Source organism: Anser anser, assembly GCF_964211835.1.
Source record: "Anser anser genome assembly, contig: HAP1_SCAFFOLD_100, whole genome shotgun sequence".
In the NCBI taxonomy this organism is placed as follows: Eukaryota; Metazoa; Chordata; class Aves; order Anseriformes; family Anatidae; genus Anser; species Anser anser.
The window spans coordinates 217,837-240,076 of record NW_028153617.1 but is presented as its reverse complement, the minus strand read 5'-3'; the positions used below and the strand labels follow the sequence as shown (position 1 = coordinate 240,076).

At 35.2% G+C, this 22,240-nt stretch overlaps 1 protein-coding gene, 1 long non-coding RNA gene and 1 pseudogene across 3 annotated transcripts in view; 2 read left to right on the top strand and 1 right to left on the bottom strand.

Moving 5' to 3' along the window:
* The window catches only part of LOC310891810 (adhesion G-protein coupled receptor V1-like), a gene marked incomplete at its 3' end in the record, with an annotated part of 33,324 nt that extends 17,824 nt beyond the window's left edge, over positions 1-15,500 (top strand). Inside the window, exons 12-25 of the mRNA XM_083854040.1 lie at positions 894-1,024; positions 1,283-1,382; positions 2,376-2,555; positions 4,113-4,276; positions 5,910-6,003; positions 8,019-8,097; positions 8,587-8,725; positions 9,230-9,371; positions 9,858-10,120; positions 11,708-11,883; positions 12,725-12,849; positions 13,743-13,909; positions 13,995-14,138; positions 15,387-15,500. Coding sequence (XP_083710166.1) covers positions 894-1,024; positions 1,283-1,382; positions 2,376-2,555; positions 4,113-4,276; positions 5,910-6,003; positions 8,019-8,097; positions 8,587-8,725; positions 9,230-9,371; positions 9,858-10,120; positions 11,708-11,883; positions 12,725-12,849; positions 13,743-13,909; positions 13,995-14,138; positions 15,387-15,500 — 2,018 coding nt within the window. The remainder of the gene's footprint in view (positions 1-893; positions 1,025-1,282; positions 1,383-2,375; positions 2,556-4,112; positions 4,277-5,909; positions 6,004-8,018; positions 8,098-8,586; positions 8,726-9,229; positions 9,372-9,857; positions 10,121-11,707; positions 11,884-12,724; positions 12,850-13,742; positions 13,910-13,994; positions 14,139-15,386) is intronic.
* LOC310891811 overlaps positions 1-22,240 on the bottom strand; it is a 294,710-nt gene that overhangs the window by 189,893 nt on the left and 82,577 nt on the right. The gene's annotated exons all lie outside the window — the stretch shown is intronic.
* LOC310891814 (adhesion G-protein coupled receptor V1-like) overlaps positions 16,166-22,240 on the top strand; it is a 75,696-nt pseudogene continuing 69,621 nt past the window's right edge. Inside the window, exons 1-4 of the transcript in view lie at positions 16,166-16,171; positions 16,514-16,618; positions 18,033-18,146; positions 21,035-21,600. The product of the transcript in view is annotated as an adhesion G-protein coupled receptor V1-like (transcript). The remainder of the gene's footprint in view (positions 16,172-16,513; positions 16,619-18,032; positions 18,147-21,034; positions 21,601-22,240) is intronic.

The following is a 22,240-nucleotide window of genomic DNA, read 5'->3' as shown; positions in this document are numbered from 1 at the left end:
TATGAATGCCATGTACCTACCTATTATAAATAACCATCTGTCCTCTATTGTGAATGTTTTGCAAAATATTGCCTACTGATCTATTCCATGTTGATATAACATGCTAATTTCACATGTCCACATTTAAAATATTTAATGGAAATTTTGTGAAAAACTTGTGAATATAAAACAATTTCCACATTTTACAAAGCCTACTAAGAGGTCTACTCTTTTTAATTAAAGTGCCTTTGGGGTTAAATGTTATAAATGTGCAAAATACCATAGTATTTGCTTCCTTTATATGCACATTGTCCAGCAATACTGATTACCTCTGAGATTATAAGAAATTATTAACATTTTCTGAATGTTTTGTTTTCTAACAGTGACCATATTTGTAAGTTCGAACTCACATAAATGGAACTTACAGATAATTATAAGCATTTTTTTCTGCATGCATTGAATAAAGTCACAAGACAGTGCAAATGTTCAGATAATGTGTATTCTTTCCAGGGAACTGTTGTAGAAAACTACTATTATTGTTGGTACATACAGTAGTTACTGTTTTGTACAGTTTACAGACTTGTATTGCTCTAATGTTTGCGCATGTTTTCATGAACATTCCCTTTCTAAGTTATTCATCTATACCAAGTTCCCTCATATGTTCATAATTATTTCCAAGTGTGAACTAAAAACAGAAAAAAAAAAACTAGAAGAGTTTTAAGTTTAGGTTTTTCTTTTCAGCATTAAAAGTGAATGTGGTATATAACTACTGTGAAATTCAAACTGACAAAAATAGCAATATCTTTCAGGAAAAATACTTTAACTGTGTGATGCATGTTTTTGACCTCTCATTTTTATAACCAACATGTAGAAGAGGAGACCCTGAAACACTGCATCTTGTCCTTTATTCCTAGGAGAACAATTACAATTCCACATCGTAAGAACTCCTCCAGGACTGGGAAATGTTACTGTTGAGTGGAAGATAGTAGGACATAATGTAAAACAAAATTTTGCAAACTATTCTGGAATACTTTTTTTTCCTGAGGTAAGTCCATAAACAGTGATGTTGGCTACAGGAAAATAGTGTGATTAGAACTGATCTGAGAAAAAGTGTGCCTTTTCAACAGTCCTTCTTTCTTGGTTTGATTATTTAATTTCTCACTTTTTGACTTACAAACTGGAGGGAGCTTACAATTCTTGATACTTAACTCTTCTTAAAGAAATTGTTCAAAATACTTGTCATTATGATATCACTTGTGTTTTATAAAATAATGGCTAATCAATTTACCCTTAAAACAAATAGGGGACGTTGAATACAACATTGTATGTTGATCTGCTGGATGACCATATTCCTGAAGAAAAAGAAGAATACCAAGTCATCCTATACAACATCAAAACAGAAGGTAATGCAGAACTATAGCCAGCTACATCTTAAAAATACCATTTAATAATATAATATTTTTAATTTTATTATTTCATTTTGGAGGTATAGGACTGAGCAAACTGCAGCTGGTGCAAAGTACGCAAAGTTCATTAACATTTTATTGAAATAGGCTTGGTCCTTATGTATGTATATATAAATCCCACCGTGTCTCCACAAATACACTTAAATGGTTTTCAATCCTGATTTAACTCTGCCTATTTAATTCAATGGTTGTTTCTTCCCTTAATCTTAATGCAAACTGAGTTTACTAATATGTCATGGATAGAGTTGCCATGAAACATGCAGATATTTTTATCTTTTTAAACAATCTTGTCAAGCTGCAGACTTACTGATCTGTCCCTGAATTCAAGGTGGTCAGAATATTTTATTCTTGCCATTAAAATTATAGTGAGAAAAGAAGCCTTAAACTGCATCCGTTCTGAAATACCTTTTTTCAAACTGAAATTAATGTCCAAACACCAAACTAACTTGACATGGATTGTGTTGCTGCGAGGTGCCTTATCAACTTCCGAGAGTCACTGTGGCCCAACGGGATGAGCAAAATTATTCATCAAAGCAATAGTTGGAAAACATATCAGTTTATTGATGTAATGATTGTGAAGTGGAATATAGTTTTAAGCTTTTGGAGGTACTTCCTGGGAAAATGGTTTATTTCCTTTTAAAATATAGGGAAGTTGATATTTGGCACTGGCCTGTTAAGTTTTCTTATTTTTTAATACATTTTTGTGACTTTGTACTTGGTATGCATAAAATTTCTGTTTCTATTTGTTATAGAATGTAAGTATATATATGTGTGTAGGTCCCACACCATCCACATACTTCAGTGAGCTTTGGTTTCGTGGTATTTGCATGGCTACTGAACGTTATTTAAATGTAATATTAACAATAATGTAAGACAAAAATATTAGTTGCATAACACTTCATTCACTGCAGTCCACTGATTCTCTTGCAGGAGTTTCTTCTACAGGTGCTGCTGTTTTGGATAGTCAAGGATATGAAGCTGTTCTAACAGTAGAAGCTAGTGATGAACCACATGGAATTTTGAATTTTGCTTCCACATCCAGGGTGGTTTTAATCCCAGAAGAAAACAAAACAATTCAGCTTTTTATTAACAGAGAATTTGGATCTCTAGGTCTGTATAACAACTCCAAGAGAAAGGAAGTTTTGTTTTGCTTATCATTAGGCAAATAAAAGCCATGATAATGAAAGTTTGGAAAAATCTTTGTTACAGTTGGTATTTTTTTCAGAACTTCTAAGCTTCTTTCTGCAGACTTGGAAACTAAATATTACTTATTACTAGAGTCATAATCCTCATTAATACAGCAAGGGATCTGAAAGCTGTAACAATCAGGTGGCTATTAAGGTTACCATATTTTTGTCTAATGAGTCTGTCTCAAAGCATTAGTCTCTTCAGAAAAAATAAAAAACATGAGAAAAGTGACATGTACACACATCCCACATATTTTTTCTCTGAATTTCAGGAAGTCAGCACCTTAGGAATGTCACATGGAAAAAGTTGTGTCCAGACCATTGAATTCAATTTATGTCTCCTCTGACAATTTCTGATTCCTCTTTGAATCAATTTATCCATTAACATCCTTTAAACTATATAGTATTCAATTCTACAATACAATAGTGTGCTTCATGAAAAAAAAAATGAATCTTGTGTTTGTTGCCTGAAAATAGCAACTTATGTTGTGAGAAAACATGTATAATAATTTCCTATTTGCCTTTTTGGACTATATTTACACCTCGGTGATAATCTGGCTGTTTCTTTTGCCATACTTGTTTTGAAATGAAGTAACATTTACAGTGCTTTTCAAGATCTGGAGACACCAGAGAGTTTTAGAGACATTTTAATGACACTATTTTTCCATTTATTTTTTAATACCAGTCCATACTCTAGTGTACTCTTTGAACACTATTCAGTAAACTAATGTTTTAAGATAATTGTTCATAGTAAGTGCAAGATCTCTCACTGAATTAAAATAAGCATCGTTACTTATTTATTAATTAGGACTCTTTTATCTCTTACATTTTATTTCATATAGAGCAGCTTTTAATTTCATCTATCATTTTATTTCAGGTTCATACTCCTTATGTTTGCCACTTGACTTACCCTACCAGATTAGCGAGAGGTGGCTTTATTCTCAAAACTATAATGTATAACTTTTCTGCTTGGTAATATTTATCCATGTGTCCCCTAATTTTGTTCTCTATTGAAGTTTGTCAATCTACCCAGGAAAGTATCTAGATTTATTAATCTGTGTTTCCCAGCACTGTCTTTAGAGCCTTTCTTAGATATCTGTCATTCCCAAAAAGTGTCCTTGTTGCAAAAACTCATATTAATGGTACATGAGATGTCCCAGTTAGTCTTTCAGCAATTTCATATTTATGGTCCACAGAACTTCAAATTTCTGGATGCATTTGGACCCAATGATTTTTGAGTCCTATGCAGACAGACAAGTCAGCAAAGGTCAAATTGAAGGCATATTGATAACGGTAACAAAGGTACACTAGCTCCAATGTACTTTGGATAACTCTTTTAATCCTTCTGTTTTGCAGTTAGTCTTTTTATTTTGTGGATGAGAATTTGATCTCTTGTCTTTATCCATTCCAGTGAACATTATATAAGAACTGAAAAACAATTTTTTTTTTCTTTTTTTTTTTCTCCTCACAAATTAAACAGGTACTATCAATGTTACTTATGCCACAGTTACAGGATTGCTCACTGTAAGTAATCAGACAGAAGAGACTGTGGCTGAACCAGGAGCTGATTATGTACCTGCTTCTGGCTCACTGATTTTAGAAGAAGGAGAAACATCAGTTGCCATAAATATTACTATTCTAGAGGTAACCTCTAAACCCTTTAATTCTGTACTTTTCTGTATGATTTCAAAAGGGTAATATTTTGGGAACTAAAGCTTGCAGCCATTATTTGAAGCCCTGTGTTATATTTCACTATCATTTAGAAAGATGGTTTCAATCTTAATATTAAAATCACAAGGGATCAAATAGTCACAGAAAGCAGCTCTACCTCTGTCTAAAGGTAATAAAGTTGTCTCATTAAAACTTTACCAACTATCTAGTAGTATTTAGAACAGTGTGCTTCATGGCTGGCTACAGGCTCATACTTTTTCATTGCTGGAGATACATGCCTCTAAAATCGGTCAGTAATTTATTTGCAAGAATAGTTTAGCGTCACCACAGGATCTTTTTCATGATATATAATGTCTTACTTAATTCTTCCACGATAATCAGTTTCAGACCCAATAAAATTATTTCAGGAAAACAGAAAAATGAATTCTAGTGTCACAGTAATATTAGAGACTTGTTGTGTGATCCTTTTTGGTGACTTCTGTGGAAGTTTCTTAAAGGACAATGAGAAGAGGATGTACTGTATTTGTGTTTTGCAGGATGATATACTTCCCTATGTGTGGGGTCAGGCCGACAAATAGGGCCCTCCGTTCCCCTGAGGAGGGAGTCGCCTACAACAATCACCCTTCTTTCTTTCTTGGTGGAGGCAGTCCTGAGGCGTGGAGTCAACTTCCTCACCTCAGGCATCCTCCCGGGTAGGCTTCCTACCTCATCCTCACCCACCAGTCTCTCCAGCTCCAGGGCCTCAAACCTATTGTTCAAGGGCACCTGGGAAGGCGGCGCCGGCAGGGGAGGGCATCTCCTGCGAGGTCGAGCAGGGACCTGTCTCCATTCCTCCTCAACTCGCAGGTCCCCTCCCTCTGCCCGATGGCAACAGGGCAGGGGGTCCACCCCCCTTTGGGGCGTCTCACCCTGGTCCCTCTCCCTCCGGTCCTGCAGGGAGTCGCTCCACCAGTCTATCTCCCGCTCGCACTCCCTGATATCCCTCAGCCTCTGCACCTCCTCCTTAAGCTCCGCCACCATGCGGACCAGGTCGTCCACCTGCTCGCACCTCACGCAAGCAGTCTCCCTGCCTCCCGCCGATGGCAGCAAGAGGCTCAGACACTCCCCGCATCCGGAGACCTGAACTGCCGCATGTTTGGGCGGGCAGTCGGTCTGGGTGTGCACTGACTTCCTAGAGAAAGCACCGTGCCTGGTGGAGACCATTGTAGCCCAGCTGACGGGAGAGTGCCGTTAGAGGAATTGTCCCTAAGGGCGGGTGTGAGCGCTCCGCCCTCCCTGCCCGCCAACTGCCTCGCTAACTGCCGCGTCACTCCCCCCGCGTCACTCCCTGTTTGCTGGCCCTGGTCGCCGCGCTCCTGGTCGCTCGCGCTCCCTAAGGGCTGCCTTTGAACGGCCGGGGGGAGGAGCTGACGCTGACGCTGCTGGCCCCGCCTACGCCTCGTCAGCCTCCCTCACGAGGGCTGCCGGTGCCTGGCGGCTCCCTCACGTAGGCTCGGTGCCCGAAAAATAGCCCTGCCTGTCCCGATCCCGCGCTCCGCTGCAGCACGCGTCTGCCCCGGAGCCGGTCGCCTCGGCAAGGCGTGTTTTGCAGGATTGTGTTTTGCAGGATGATATACCAGAGGTGCAAGAATTCTTCTTGGTTAATTTAACTTCAGTGGAACTCATCATGAACCATTCAACGTCATCCCCACCTAAGCTAGGTAAAAACATCTTATAGCAAATTATTTTTACTTTTCCTTTTTAATGGTTTATATTATATTACCTTGGGAGATTACCATTATTCCTCTTACTTACCAACTATGCTGAGATGAGACATGGTTATTTAGAAGAAACATCATAGAATATGAAATAGATTTATTATTACACTTAATCTCTTGCTTTTTAAACTCTGGGAAAATTTAAATTAATTTTCGTAGAGGAGTTAGTAATTATCAGTTGGAAAGGACAATTATTTGAAAAGTTTATTGGTGATTTTTTCATCTGATTTTCATTTACAAACTACAAAATGGAAAAAAAAAAGTAAAAAAAAAACTTTATGTGGCTACTCTGCTCACTCTTTTAAAAAAGTCTGTTTTTATTCTTTTATCACTTTTAGGAAACATATTTTATGGTTTTCCTACTCTTGCAATGATCTTTATTATTTGCTTAGTCTGCTTCTCATTTTGCTTCTTCAGAATTCAGTAGAATAGTAGTCATTAGCTTTAAGAACTGTTGGATTATCCTGTGGTACTAAAGACTAGTTATATAATGTCAGACATCTTCTTTGACTCTTTTCCCTTTTCTTTGCATGCTTATAGAAGTGACTGAGTTAATTCGTTACAGATTGAAAGGTAACTTGCAAGACTCATTGCTGATTTGTGAATAGTTGAGTCTAAAATATGAAAGGAGTAGCATATAAGAATGAAAGATTCATCCAAACTAAACAGTGTTGTATAGTCTCACTTTCTCTTTGGCTGTCTCCTTGAACCATGACCATTTAACACTGATGTGACACTGCATTGGGTCAGCTTTACTTACAATGAGAAAATAATAGTTTTAAGTCATAAGGAAAAAATGTGTTCACATAACATGTCAGTGAATTCTTCTGGTAGAAGAAATAGCCTGACTCAAATACGTGTGTCCGCGTGTGTGTCTGTGAGCAAACTCTTACAGATCCTGGGTGAACAGATCTGACTTCAGGGTGACATGAGAAAATGCAGGAGTGAAGCAGAAATGTCTCTAATTGCCATTACTCCCTCAGGATTTGTAAACCTCAGTAACACTTCTGTTGTCTGTGTAGAGCTATTGCTCATCGTCATCTCTACCTCATAGTGACAGGCTTAGATTCATGGCAATAATCTTCTACTTTTGTTCAGTTTTATCTGAATTGATGGAAAAATGTATATGGATCTAAACATAATATACTTATGGCAGACTCGGTGAAGTCAATTTGGTTTTAGAAAGTAAGTTGAAGTTTATAAAAAGTAAACAAGTAAGTTAAGGTAGTTGTGTGGTGCGGTTGTCTGAAAAACAACAACCTATTTTCTGAGAAGTATTAAGTTTTGACTGTAAAGTTCTGGTCTCTGAAGTTAGTAGACTTTTCTGACATTAACCTATTATTTGGTGTTTTTCACACTGCAGTGTATTCAATTACGATTTCAGGCTAATTGTAAATACCTGTATGTCTTTATGGAGCAGTAGAATATTACAGTATGTGAACACCCCACAAATAAATTAATAGTTGTGTATTTGTAGTGAAATCTGAGGTGTGCCATTAGAATGTATGATGAGGCACTGAAGCACAAATAGAAGATGAAATGCTGAATCATTTATTATTCTTCCTCATTGTCTTTCTCATACTCAGAATGGCAAATGCAAAATATTGAATGTCATTGTAATAAACACTTATAGTGAAGACAAATTAAGATTCCATCGCAAATCTAGACTTTATTATTTTCTAATGTTTTATGTGCTGTTTAACTTTCTACATTTTCCTTAGTCTTTTTTTTTTTTATGCATTATTAAATATTACAGTGCTAATTCAAGACGCATTATTGCACTTCTAGTAGTAAGGACTCTTTCCAGTTATCTTGCCCACTCCCATTTTCTCCTACACATTTTTTGTAAAGACACTGTAATATTAGTACCGATTGAATAAATGCTTCTGTGATTCTTGAAAATCAAGAAAATTGATTTTATTGTTCTTTAATTTTTGTCTTTCTGTTTTGCCTTTTAGATGTGGAAGGTTTAGCTTCTCAAATTGTTATCGATGCTAATGATGGTGTAAGAGGAGTAATTGAATGGGAAGGTACCAAGTAAGTCTCATCTTCCTTGAAGAACTTACTGTGCCAATTAGTGATTGGTGTTGCCCATTTTCTTTCTAAAAGTAAAACTCCTGTTAAAAATAGGGCCATGTCTTTGAGATGGTAAAGTAATCATTCAATTCAGCTGAACTAGAAAGTGGGATTCCCACACTGAAAACAAAAATTCACTATTCATCTAATCAGAATTCTTTTACTTATTACTACTTTCACTGTTGTCCTTTTATATCACCAATTTGCCTAACCTCCCCAGCCTGCATCAACTCTTCCAGCCTCACCATTCATGTAAGCAAAAACCAAAACAAAACAAAACAAAAACCTCGTGTTACTTAATTCAATTTAGATAAGAGAAAAAAGGTAAAAAGGATGCGTTAGAGAACTATAAGGTAGGGAATAATTCAGAGTGAAAATGTAATAAGAATGTACTATCTTTTTCAAAAGAACATAATCAGTGAACATTGAGAATTATTCTTTTTATTTTAGTTTTGAAGTTAGTGAATCTCATGGGAATCTGACAGTAATGGCTTACCGAAACAGAGGATCATATGGCAATGTGTCTGTATTTTTTTATGCCCAAAATTTGGAGGCCCAGCTGGGTTTGGATTTTAATGTAACCTCAAGGGTAAGAAGCAACTCTAAATCTAGTACTTTTTATTCTTTCAGCTTCCGTAAAAGAATATCTTCTTGATTATTCTGCAGAATGATCAGTAGTGATGCTAGATGTTTCAGCTTGTTTCAGTTGCTTTGGTAATCTAAATAGAATGAAATAAAAATATTCTTATTCTTACTATTTATTTCTTTTTTAAAAATATATTTTTTAATATAAAGCAAAATGTAAACTTTCAAACATCGATTTCAAATTTAATTTTGATTAGACATACAAACTTTTTCATAGACTATTTTTGCAACAGGACTTTCAAAATAAATTATTCTTTCTTGTCCTCATTCTGTAATGTGCTGAACCTTTATATTTCTGATTCAATCAGTTTATAAGGAACAGAGAATATGGCTCTTCCTATGCTTTCCCTTCCTTCCTATTTCACAGAATTCTGTTTACCGTAGTCAAAAATTTCTGTGTGATATTAACTGATGTAAGTATTCGGTGCTTTATGTGTTTCAACGCTAGACTCTTTTTTTTGCTGATGGAGAAAGGCATAAATCTGTTGATGTCATGATTTTTGATGATGAGATTCCTGAAGGTGATGAGAAGTTCCAGTTAATTTTAACAAATCCATCTCTGGGGCTGGAATTAGGGGAGAACACAACAGGTAAAACTTAGTTTTAATGTTCCATTTCTTTAGAATTCTGTGGCACACATTTTAATTCCACTTTTCTGAATAATCATATTTCAGAAAGCACCATTGTCCTGCTATGGTGAATCTTTATACTCCTTTGGAAGGTTCTGAAACATCCCTGTGAAATCTGTGCAATTAAAAAGTTTATATGTAAAGCAATGAATCAGAAAGCACGAAGATGAGTTTTTCAATGTGTACTACCTCACTGAACTGAGGTCTTTTTAGAGAGTTCATAATCCTTTTCTAGGAGAGACTATATTCTTCCTGTCTAGAGATCTTCCTAGTTAAAGTGAAATGCCTTCCCATTCTCTTCAGGTAATGTCATGGACACATAAGCATTATATACACACTAAAGGAAGAATGTATTTGTGTTTATGTTATGTATTATGTTACTATATATGTATATTTATATTTTACTACGTTAACCAAAGAATATTTTCATTATTTCTTTTTCAAAAGCTACAATTACTATACTTGCCAATGATGATGGCCATGGAGTTTTGTCATTCAATAACAGCAATCACTTCTTTCTGAGAGAGCAAACATCTATCCATTTGATGGAAAGTGTTGCAGTATTGAATATTATCAGAGAACCACCTCAGGGAATATTTGGCACTGTGACTGTTCAGTATCTTGTAAGTGAGATTAATTCTTCAGAGGCAACAATGGATTTGACCCCTTCTCAAGGATATATTGTGCTCGAAGAGGGAGTCAGGTTCAAGGTAATATGCTAGTTATTACCAGAGAAGTCTAGGAAGCTTTTTTTTTGGAAATATTGGAAAGATTTCAGAAATGTCTGTGCTTTATCTTCTGTTTATTTTTTCTACTTCTTTCATTCATAAAGTGAATTGAGTCATGAGCTGTGACTGATTTCCTGTTATTATCTGATGTGGAAGTGTGTGAAAATTAAATGGGCTCATCTTTAGGTGTTTCTTAGTTTGTAAGGGTTGAGGTAAATTGAAAACAGTACACTATAGATAACGTTCATGTGTGCTTTGGAACAGTTCTTTTTATGTAGTCAATCTATAGCTGAAATGCAAACTTACTTTAAATTAAAGTGATAATTTGCAAGCCTAATAGTTAAGATCAAAGTAAAAATCCCATTCTGTAATTTAACATTTTAGTTAGTCTGAACTAAACAGAATGTGCTGCAACAAATACAAAAAGTAGAACAGTTGTCTGTCTTAGGATTGGAAAATAACTTAAGTATTAAGCTCACTGCCTCTATACTGTCCTCACAAGAATGTCAGCTACAAAATGAACTAGCTTAAGTTTGTGAATCCTGACTCTTCTAAGGTTTAATCACAATTCGATTTATTTATTTTTGCCAGTAAAGCTGGTGAAGCTAGTGTTAGCATATTACAGGCAATAGGATAGAAACTGAGACAAACTTTTCTTGGAAACACTGGTTTTCAATTTCTGGCCTTTAGATGCATTTGGAATCACAATGCAGCAGATCTATAAGAAGTTGGAGCCTTCTTAATATAGTTGGTAAATATGGTTTATTGTGGAAATGAACAGAAATATAAAACATTGTAAATTTTGTATTATTTCCAAATGCATCATCACTAACTTTTTATTTTGTACAGCAAGGCTATGCGTACCTATGAAATTTTTTGCTTGTTTGAGTAGTGTGAAGGATGACAGTGAGCCCCAAATGAAAGTGAAGCACTTAGCTTTCTCTAGATTGCTCTTTGCTAGTTTGAGATTGCCTTTAGAAGACCTGATCTTCATCCACAGTGGTGTAGGAGAGGGAAAGAAGCATCGAGAGGAAAGAGTATTTCAAATCTCTCACTATTCTTGCTTTTTTTTTTTCCTTTTCCTTTTCTTTCTTGACAGCACCAGTAGTGAGATTACCCTGTTTCCCTGAAGATAGCTTAGCTGCCAACTAAAATAAATTAAAACCAACTTAACTGATTACACTTATAGCTGTGTTGTGAGTATAAACTACCCAAAAATGTATGGAATAAATAGAGAACAAAAGTATGAAATTAGGATCAAAAACTTCAGAGGATCATAGGATGAGAAAAGAAAGAAAAGAGAACAACAACAACGAAAAGTGAATATGCTCATCTTAGTGTTGCACCAATGGAGGCCACTAGATGGATGGCTTTAGAACCTCAGTCTGAACTCAGTCTGAGCTTGCCTCAATTCTGTCCTCTCCAGCTTCATGAGCTGCTCTTCTCCTGCTATGCTATCCAAAGCCTTATAGTGAAATAAATTTAAAAAAAAGGTAGCACATTCTGATAGAGCTGTGTCATCATCTGTTATCATGTCTCAATAACATTGTATGCTTGTTTTGTTATCAGACGCTGCATATTTCTGCGGTACTAGATGAAGAACCAGAAATGGATGAGCACTTCATTGTCACCCTGTTCAATCCAACTGGAGGAGCCAGACTAGGCACGAGAGTGGAAACTATGATTACAATATTACAAAACCAGGCTCCACTAGGGCTTTTCAGCATCTATACAGTTGGAAATAGGTACTTTACACTGATCAGTAAAAAGGAGATAGTTGCTCATACTCCAAAGAGATAATATTTCTCTACAATTTTGTTTTTGATGGATCGCATTAAAGAAATTCAGCAACCCAATTTGTAAATCTGTAACTTTGAAAGGTATTGTGAAATACTATTACTGCTAAACAAAAGAGTAGAAAAATGCATAAAAAGGACTATTCATAATCCAAAATTTCAATTTATTTATTATTATTTTTCTTTATAAACTAATACTTCACTAGTGCCTACATATTCCACTGATAGTATTCCATGTTAAAAGTTCCAAACCTCATATCAGTGTCCAGGAAGTCATACGTTTTATAATTTACTTTCATTTTTAAACCTGTAAAAAATATACTTTCACTGAAGGCTGTTTTTCAGAAGCAAGTGACACATATGGACTGCCATTTTTAAAAACCATTCAGCTGAAACCATACAGATTAAATAAATTTACTATTTAAATAAAAAATGTATGTATGCTATTTTATTAATACATTGATATTTAGAGTTAATAATTTATATTAATATTTAATAATAATATTATCTAAACATCTATTACGTGAATTTAATATACTTAAATTTCAGTCTGTTTAAAGATTTTGTTGAATTGCCTATGATTTTGCATGATTGTAGTAAGGATCATTGGGAAACCCTAATTAATGTAGCTACCAGTCCATCAGATACTGAAACCTGTTATTAATATTTTCTTTTTATTTCTGTTGTATATTCTGCATCTGGAATTGTACAGTAAAAATCTTATTTTTATTACAGCAATGAATATACTATAAAATAATTTTTTCCTTATTTTTATGATTCTCACATTTAGGACAAATTTCATCATAATTGAAGAAGCCAACACTACAGCTTATTTGAAAGTTTCACGGAGTAATGGGCTTAACGTTTCTGTGAGCGTTGAGTGGGAGACATCATCAGATACTGCATTTGGCATCAGTACGTTCACTTTACAGAGAATGTCCACTGCTTTTGTAGAAGTGGAGATAGTAAGAGAGTAGCCAAGCATACAGGAGATGTAGCTTGGGAATGTAAATTCAAGTATTCAGACACAATTCAGTTAATATTTTCCTATGTAAGATTTAGTAGATAAAATACTTTAGCTGCTTAAGAATCACCTTGTCATCAGCCACTTCTGCCAGTTTCAGTAATCTCTATTTCTGTCTTTGCTGCTAATATGAACATTATTGTCACTAGCCATTTATTTATTTATTTATTTGTGTGTGTGTAATAAAATTTGTTCCGTACTACTTGTAACTCAGGATCTTTCTAACACAGTATAAATGACATGTGACATGCAAGAGTCTAGCTCCTGGAGTTTAGTTCTGACAAGACGGTGCTTAGGGACCGTCTTGGAATAAAAACATGAACATGTTGTAAATGGGGAACAAAACATGAACATTTTGTAATTTGTCTTTTTTTTTTTTTTTCTTTACTACTTGCTATCTAGCTAATTCTCTTGTTAGCTAAATTCCAAGATCAATTATTATGAGTCAGACTCAAATTGCCTATATGTCTTCCATGTGCAGTTGTAATGAATGAAAAATACATTTACTGCTTAACTCTCATTATATCCTTAGCATTGTAACATTTCTATGTATTTATATACACTTATAACAAATACTAAGACACAACTTCATCATTTCTCATACTAGGTCTGGCTTTGGGAGGTAAATAATGGGAATGGGGTTAGAAAAGATCTCAAGAGTAATATAATAGTAAATAGTGTTTTTATTTTATTTTATTTTATTTTATTTTATTTTATTTTATTTTATTTTATTTTATTTTATTTTATTTTATTTTATTTTATTTTATTTTTTACTATATTGCAGGGGGTGGTATCAGTGTCCTATCTGTCTTGCAAAGTTTTGTGGAAGAATCAGCATCTGGTTGGTGTTTCTTTACCTCAAGAGAAATCCTGTACGGTGTTCTGTTGCGTATGCCTCCAGCTTTGTTTTCTACTGTCTACCAGTGGAAAGGAGTATTTGTTCCTGTTGAGGTAAATGTTTGTTTTTGAACACCAGACATGCTAGTTAATAAGGAATTTAAGTCACAATCTTACTTTTTTTTTATTCTTCTTGCAGAATTTCAGTATGTGGAATCCTACAAGTTGTGTGTCTTTCCAAATTGGAGCCTCTTCCTACCTTGTGGTTACTCATGGAGGAGCCACACAGGGAGCTTCTAACAACAGTGTGTATGCATTCATGGCTGGACACAGATTGTTGTGGGTAAATCGATTTTAATTTTAAAATCTTAAAATAGTATGGGTTGGCAAGGACCAAGGGAGGTCCTCCAGTCTGGCCATGTTTTAGAAAAAAGCACTCTGTGTGACAAGAGTTAGTTTTGTGTCCTAAAATACTACATAACTTCAGTGATGTAAGTTTGTCATAGTTAGTTGTTTACATTGTTTGTATTTTTTATATATTTACATTTGAGGGTGCAGGGAGGATTACCTGGGAATCACAGAATCACAGAATTGTCTAGGTAGGAAGAGACCTCCAAAATCACCTAGTCCAACCTCTGACCTAACATTAACAAGTCCTTCACTAAACCATATCACTAAGCTGAACATCTAAACGTCTCTTAAAGACCTCCAGGGATGGTGACTCAACCACTTCCCTGGGCAGCCCATTCCAATGCCTAACAACCCTTTCGGTAAAGAAGTTTTTCCTAACATCCAACCTAAACCTCCCCTGGCGCAACTTTAGCCCATTCCCCCTCGTCCTGTCACCAGGCACGTGGGAGAACAGACCAACCCCCACCTCTCTACAGCCTCCTTTAAGGTACCTGTAGAGTGCGATAAGGTCGCCCCTGAGCCTCCTCTTCTCCAGGCTGAACAACCCCAGCTCCCTCAGCCGCTCCTCATAAGACTTGTTCTCCAGACCCCTCACCAGCTTCGTTGCCTTTCTCTGGACTCGCTCGAGCACGTCCATGTCCTTCCTGTAGCAAGGGGCCCAAAGCTGAACACAGTACTCGAGGTGCGGCCTCACCAGAGCCGAGTACAGGGGCACAATCACTTCCCTAGCCCTGCTGGCCACGCTGCTTCTTATACAGGCCAGGATGCTGTTGGCCTTCTTGGCCACCTGGGCACACTGCTGGCTCATATTCAGCCGACTATCAACCAATACTCCCAGGTCCCTCTCGGCCAGGCAGCTTTCCAACCACTCATCTCCCAGCCTGTAGCTCTGCTTGGAAGTGGGGGAAGAAATTCTCAAGCAATCAAGTCATAGAACATTTTCTGGAAAATGTATGATAAGTTATGTTAATTCTGTAAATTAGTTGCTTATATATATATATATATATATATATATAAAATATAAAGTTTTAAAAGCTATTTCATGTATAGTTTTATACATAATTTTGGAATTCTTAACATTCTATGCGTACTTTTTCTCACTATATACAATGTAATATAAAATGTATTTGTTTATATACATATGTAGATAAACATAGTCACCCTCATATTTCCCTTGCAGATACAGACTCTTTCTGTTCTGGATACCAGACGTGTGAAACATTTTGCAGTGGAGGAAGAAGACTATTTGATTATTGTGAGTCACACAAACAGTTCCAGTTCCATCCAGGTTTGAATATTCTTCAGTCTTCTCTGGCTTTAATGTGGGTAGTTTGCTTATTTCTGAAAGGATAATGAAAGGAAGTAAATCTATAAGCATGTATTTCTGACATATTATTTTTGTTTCTATTGGAAATTTATAACAGTTAAAATTCCAGACTTGTTTGGATGTATAAATACTCTCTACCTGAGTGTACAATTTACATCTGGTTTGTTTTTATTGCTACTGTTATTTCAGTTTTGAAATGTAGCATGTAAACAAAGAAGTAGCTTCTGAATATAAACCTGTTCCTCTGAAGAGCAGGCACAGCTTCTTGCAGTAGGGTTAATTACCAATTACTGAGGGAACATTGTCATAATATATGCATTTTATAACACCCTCTGGGATAAGATGCTGTTGTTACTCCAGCAGATGATATTTGCAATAATACAGAGGTTGTATTAGTAGAACGAGTAGCTATGCCTTATTGACAGCATTCTGACAATATAATTTTGTATAGGACTTCTCTGAAAAAACATAAGAACATAAGAAAATGTTAGAGCCACAGTACTAAGCCAAGCTGCTTCTGGGATTTGTGGATATCTTCAAAATCTGTTACCTACAATAGCCTAAAAAAGTGACCAGTGACCTAAATGATTGTCCTGAGTACATTTATAGCTAGCTATCTAATAAACGACTTCATGATGGTGAAAACCTATTTTTAATGGGTGTAGGAGCTCCTAAAAATACCAGTGATGATATGTCAGTGCTTTGTGTATGTTGACTATGTTCATTTACAGAAACAAACAAACAACAACAACAACAAAAACACACAAATTGCATTACGTGATACATTTTTATCTGAAATCTTTTAAGGTTTTCATTAGCTGAACTAATTGGTTGCTAGGAAATGTATGCCATCAGTGGACTGGTTTGCGGATTGGATTAACTTGTCTGTGGGAGTTTGATATTTCTATGGTAACAGTTTCTTCATTCTGCTGTGATATTTGATCTGTGTCTGATTGTCTGTTCCTTTTCTTCCTCATTAGTCTGCCTTAATCACAGTGAATGAGCCCAGGGGCAGAAATGAATTTGTGCCGCTCACTCTAATTAGAGAGAGGGGAACCTATGGGACGGTCGTCATAACTTTTGAGGTGAGTTTATCCAAAAGACTTCATACAGTAGTCTGTTGGATTAAACTGAGAGGCTGTAATCATAATTTATTGAAGTGTTTGCAAAAGGGGAAGAAGGACAAAATACCTACATCTACATTAGGTAGATCTGTTTCATAAAAGGGATTCATATTAACCGTCATATAGAAAATACTGTAATTATCTGACTGTTTAATTGACTGTTTAACGTTAAGAGGTACTAGAGAAAACCGAGTATATTCTGTCATTTAGAAAGGTACGTGAGGCAACATCAGTATGTATTACTAGAAAATAATGCATATTAAGTATGTAAGAAGTGTCTTATCTAAGTTTTTTTAATTTTTTTAAAAAATATTTATTTTACATACAAATATTCAAGTGAGTCTTTAATGATTATCCCAACTTTGAACTGTGAGTGCTCAGGATTTGGTGAATTTCTGTATCTATAATCATCTGTATCTTGATCTCTATCTTGAATCCCCTGCAAATGAAGCTTTTGAAATAATTAATCATGTTGAATACTTATCCTGTTATTTACATATGTGATTTGAATGTGATACAATTACTGACTTCATTGCTTTCTTTTTCTTATCTAGCTCAGACTCTATTATTTACTTTAAAATTATATATAAAATCTTTCATATAGATATTTCTGTACTAGTTGCCTGGTCCTATAGGGTAAGGCTTTAATCTAGACCTCAAAGCTTTAGTCTAGACCTGTCAAAACCAGAAAAGCTTTGCACTGGATTTTATTAATACTAAATATAGCATGAATAGTTAAAGTACTGAATATGATTCTCTGTGCAATTTTTTGCAAATATGTTTGTTTTAAGGTACAGTAAATCTTACTCTCTGGACAATTACTTAGGTCTGTCTCACATCATTATATATGTATGTTGAAAAATAATTTACAAAATGTTCTAAAACCAAAAAATCCCATATGACCTTTAAGAGGCTTTGTAGTATTTTGAGTTTGACTGTTAAATTTAGTATCTTTAATATCACAAGTTAAGATAGAAGGGACACAAAACCAGTAAGTACTATTACTTTGTCTTGGAATTTATTATGAAATACTATTGATTCAAACTGAATTTGCATGAATATCCTTTCTGTAATATGAAAGAGTCAGTTATGCATCAGAATATACTAAAGAGTCCCCATAGGCCTATATGGAAGTAGTTTTCTTCCTCTTATTCTGGAAATACGGGATTTCTTCAGAGTGGTTGTTCTGACTTACACTGTCTGCCAGAAAAGAGCAGATTTTCACAACTGAATGTTCATGTAAGTTGTAAGTTGGAGATGGCTGAACAGATAGTCATTTGTTATGCAAGTCACACTGCATATTGGTTATTGTACTTGCACTGGATTTGTATTCCTGCTTTATAGACTTCTCATCAGACAAATCAATTCTTTGCAGATAAAAGATGGTCCAAACCCAGCTGAAGAAGACCTAAGTCCAGCTAAGGGAAATATTACATTCACACCTGGGAGATCAAAGCTGATTTATAATTTAACAGTGCTTGATGATCAGGTAGGAACAAGCTGACTTCATCTTAGGCTTTGATACGTAGAAGGTTAACTGAAGTTCTGGAAAGACTTAGAGTAATAAGTTACAAAAAGGCTTGGCTTAAATAAGGTTAAAAGCAGTTCTATTTGATGAAGTGATGTTAAATTTTGGCTCTCTGGTCTATTATTTTTACTCTTTCCAAGCTCCCTCTTTAATTCTCATCAGTGAATAGTTTTAGTTTATGTGCATATCCTGGCTGAGCAGACATGTTATCTTTGTCACTAAAGAAAGAATATTACACATTGAAGATTCACAGGGAAAAGGCAGATTCAAAAATATTTTTTGTCGTTGTTTGTTTGTGGTTTTTTTTTTTCAAATATGTTTCAGGGTAGAAACATATTTGAAAAAATCCTAAAAATAGATGAGATTCCTGAAACAAACATGCAGTCTTGTGGAAAGCATGAATACTAGGTGATAATTAACATTTTTCTGTTTTCAGATTGGCCAATTGAAAAAAAAAAACAACACACACACAAAAAAACCAAACCAAAACAAAAAAAAAACACAACATAACTCATAGGTTGTGAGGCTTTCTTTTTATCTCAGAGTAAACAAAACATTCTTCTAATTTGCAACTTGTGATTTTCCTTTTTTCTTACCTGCACTTTTCTTTTGTGTTTTTCTTTTCCTTTATAATAAGCTTAAGAGGGAAAACTGAGACATCAAAATAAGTATATATGATGCAAAACAACTTAGTAAGAAATTCATAAGAAAACAATAATGGTGAAAGGTGTGTGTCTCAGAAGTGAGCACAGAACTGTAAAGCAGCTTGTTTCCTTTTTACTCTTAGTTATAAAAAATGTCCTTCCACATTTCTACTGATACTCTAGTGTTAAGAGGCTGTGCCAACCTGGGGTGCTGAAGTGTAGAAACATCTCTTTCCAATTCAATGTAATATTTCAGTGACTTACACACAGAAATAAATTATTAGGGTCTTTTCTCTTGGGAGGATGTGATTTTATTTATTTTTATTCTGAGAAATGCTCTCAAACTTCTGTTTCTAAAAGTTTGATCTGTATTTGGTGTGTCTAGTCAACGTCTTTCCACTCTTTGAAAGTCTTTCACAAGTGTATGTGAAAGATGAATTTTGCACAAAAACCTTTATTGATGATGATGATGATAGAGTTCACAAGAATCCAGTAACACTACTGTCAGAACTTAATTTGAGCTTTTAGGATCTGAGTTAGGGAAACCAATGAAACAAGTATTTTTCTGAATTGTGCAGCCTTACAGAAGGTAGGGGACTGCAGTTCTGATTTCCACAGCTCTGCATTTATAGTACTTTTCCTGTGCAGGTTTCCTTTTTAAGTATAATTGCAACTTTAAGAGAAAATTAAAGAGGCAAGGCAGCACTGGAAATCATTTATACTATTATATTCGAAGTTTGACTCATGTATTTATTGGTCAATCATGATGTAATTGAAAGCTCCACAATGCCTTATTTATGTAGGATACTAAGATTTTATCTGCAACTAAAATGGCATGTACGTTCTGACTGTCAAATGCGTATTTTTGTACTGCAAGACAGTATATGAACTAGTGAACTAAAACAAGCGTAAGTTAACATCAATTTTAATAAGATAAAATAGGAAATAGTAGTGTAGGAGAGAGGTGACAGAGAGCTTGCAAATCTCACGCTGGAAAAAAAAACAAACAACCTGCATCAGTCAATAATATTATGCAAGTTTAAGTGCCACAAGTCAAACAAGGGACAAAATTGGCCTCAGCTACAAAGACAGCGGCGTGCATACCCTTTGTGCCCTGAAACAGGATCTAAGGGTGGCCAATTAACAAATGTGTAAAAAGAGAAGAAATATTGGACCACAAGGAATTCTGAACTTTTTTTGCTCAGTAAACAGAACTACATGGAAAGGATTCATCAGCCCTATAACAAAGCAATGCCATTAGTAACACATAAGCAATTTTGTTGTGGAATTTATCTCAGAAGCAAATAATACTGTTTTTTCTGAGAGTCCACAACAAGAATGAGATGTGAGGATCTTATGTAATATTTAAATATTTCCTTCTAATCTCTCTGTATTAATAAAATAATGATATTTTCCAGTTAAACAGACTTAGCCTATCAAGACTGGGGAATAAAATGTAATAATATAAAGTAAAAAATATTAAATTCTGCAATTCAAGGCTTATAAACCCTTCTTTTTTGTCTGCTGCATCAGTTATTAGAGACTAAAGAGCTAAAACTAAAGTGCAGTTCTAAACAAACCACATGTAGAAATGCCAAAGTCTAATTAATAGATAAGCATCAGCAAGCACATTCTCAGAGCTGTGACTGAAGCTGTGCTGGGAATGTGAGTCTGTCTGAAAGTAGGAACTGTTCTTTTTCCCGTTGAATAGGAACAAAAGGGCCAAGGTAGGTTGTGTTCATATGTTGTTCCTCTGTTCTTTCAGGCATGCATAGATGTAAAATGGTGTTAACATCAGCAAATAAAGATGTCAGACTAAATAACTGTCAGGAACACTTGTGTCCAAGCAGAGCAACTTCCACAAGTTGAGTTAGGATCTCCTCACACTCTCTAGTTGGAAAGATAGAGCTTCATCTGATTCTTGCCTAGTTTTTGTTTGCCCTTTTTTTTTTTTTGTCTTTTCCCACTTTTTCATATTTCCATAGCATAGAAGTATGTCTTAGAAAATGGAAACATTCAGTTTTGAGAAGGGATTTTCAAAGTTGCAAGCGAGTTTCTTTTTGCCTGTTTATTTTAATGTGAAAAGGGTTGTAATGTTTGTATTATTTCCCTTTATTGCTAAATATACATAACATATTTCTAAGTAAGTGTTCTGCATATATTTGAAATGGGACTTACACCCTGTTGCTACTATTATTTTTCCAGATACCTGAAAATGATGAATTGTTTGTTGTTCATCTCAGGAGTGTGGAGGGAGGGGCTGAAATCAACACCACAAGGAATTCTGTTCAGATTAATATTAAGAAAAATGACAGCCCTGTGCGATTTGCTCAGAGCACTTACATGGTGCCTGAGGAAGTCGAAATGCTCACAATTCAAGTGATTCGTGGTAAGGATGACAGTGGAAAATTAATTGGACCTGATGAATGTGAAGTCTCCGTCAGTTACACCATCATAACTGGGAATTCAACAGCACACGCGCAGCTCAATTTAGACTTCCTAGATCTTCAGCCAAATACAACTATTGTCTTCACACCTCTAGTTCATGAAGTATATATGAAATTCAAGATCCTTGATGATGCCATACCAGAAATTGCTGAGACCTTCCAAATTATGCTCCTTAAGGACACGTTACAGGGAGATGCTGTTTTGGTTAATCCATCTGTTGTTCACGTCACCATCCAACCAAATGATAAACCCTATGGAGTGCTTTCAATCAACAGTATCCTGTTTACTCAAACTGTTATCATTGATGAAGACCAAATTTCAAGGTACTACAGATCTTCAAACAGTATCTCGTCATGTTAAGGGATTTGTTTGGCACTGTAAAGCATCCTTAGGATTTCACTGACAGTAATTATAAAATCAGTAGTGAAAAATTAATATAGAAATCACCTACTGTGTAATTATTATAAACGATATAGAATTTTCAAGGGAGAAAATGTCTAATTATGCAGAAGTATTTTAATATTTATGAACTATATATGAGAACTGTAAATATTTAATGACATTATCAAAATACTGAAAAACCCTTAATCTAAAAGATGGATCAGTGAAGTTGTGATGCGGCCACACACCCATTCATACAAGTGGAAAATATATTTCAGGCTTCCTTTCCCAGTAAATCTTTGTCTATACTGTATTTAAAGTCAGTCTCTGGTTAAAAAATGGTGGTGAGTGTCTTCTGTGAAGTACTGAATACCCATAGACTTCCAAAAAAGTTAAATACATGTAATTTTACAGATAAATTAAAAACAAATCTCCACACACATCTTTACAAGCAGAACTAATATCTATACAATATTGCCAGTTTTAGTAAAAATGTCCACTGCTAGCTAGTGATGGTGGTTCATCCCCAGAGAAAGAGGTAATGTATCAACCTATGATTTTATGAACAATTTCTAGTATGTA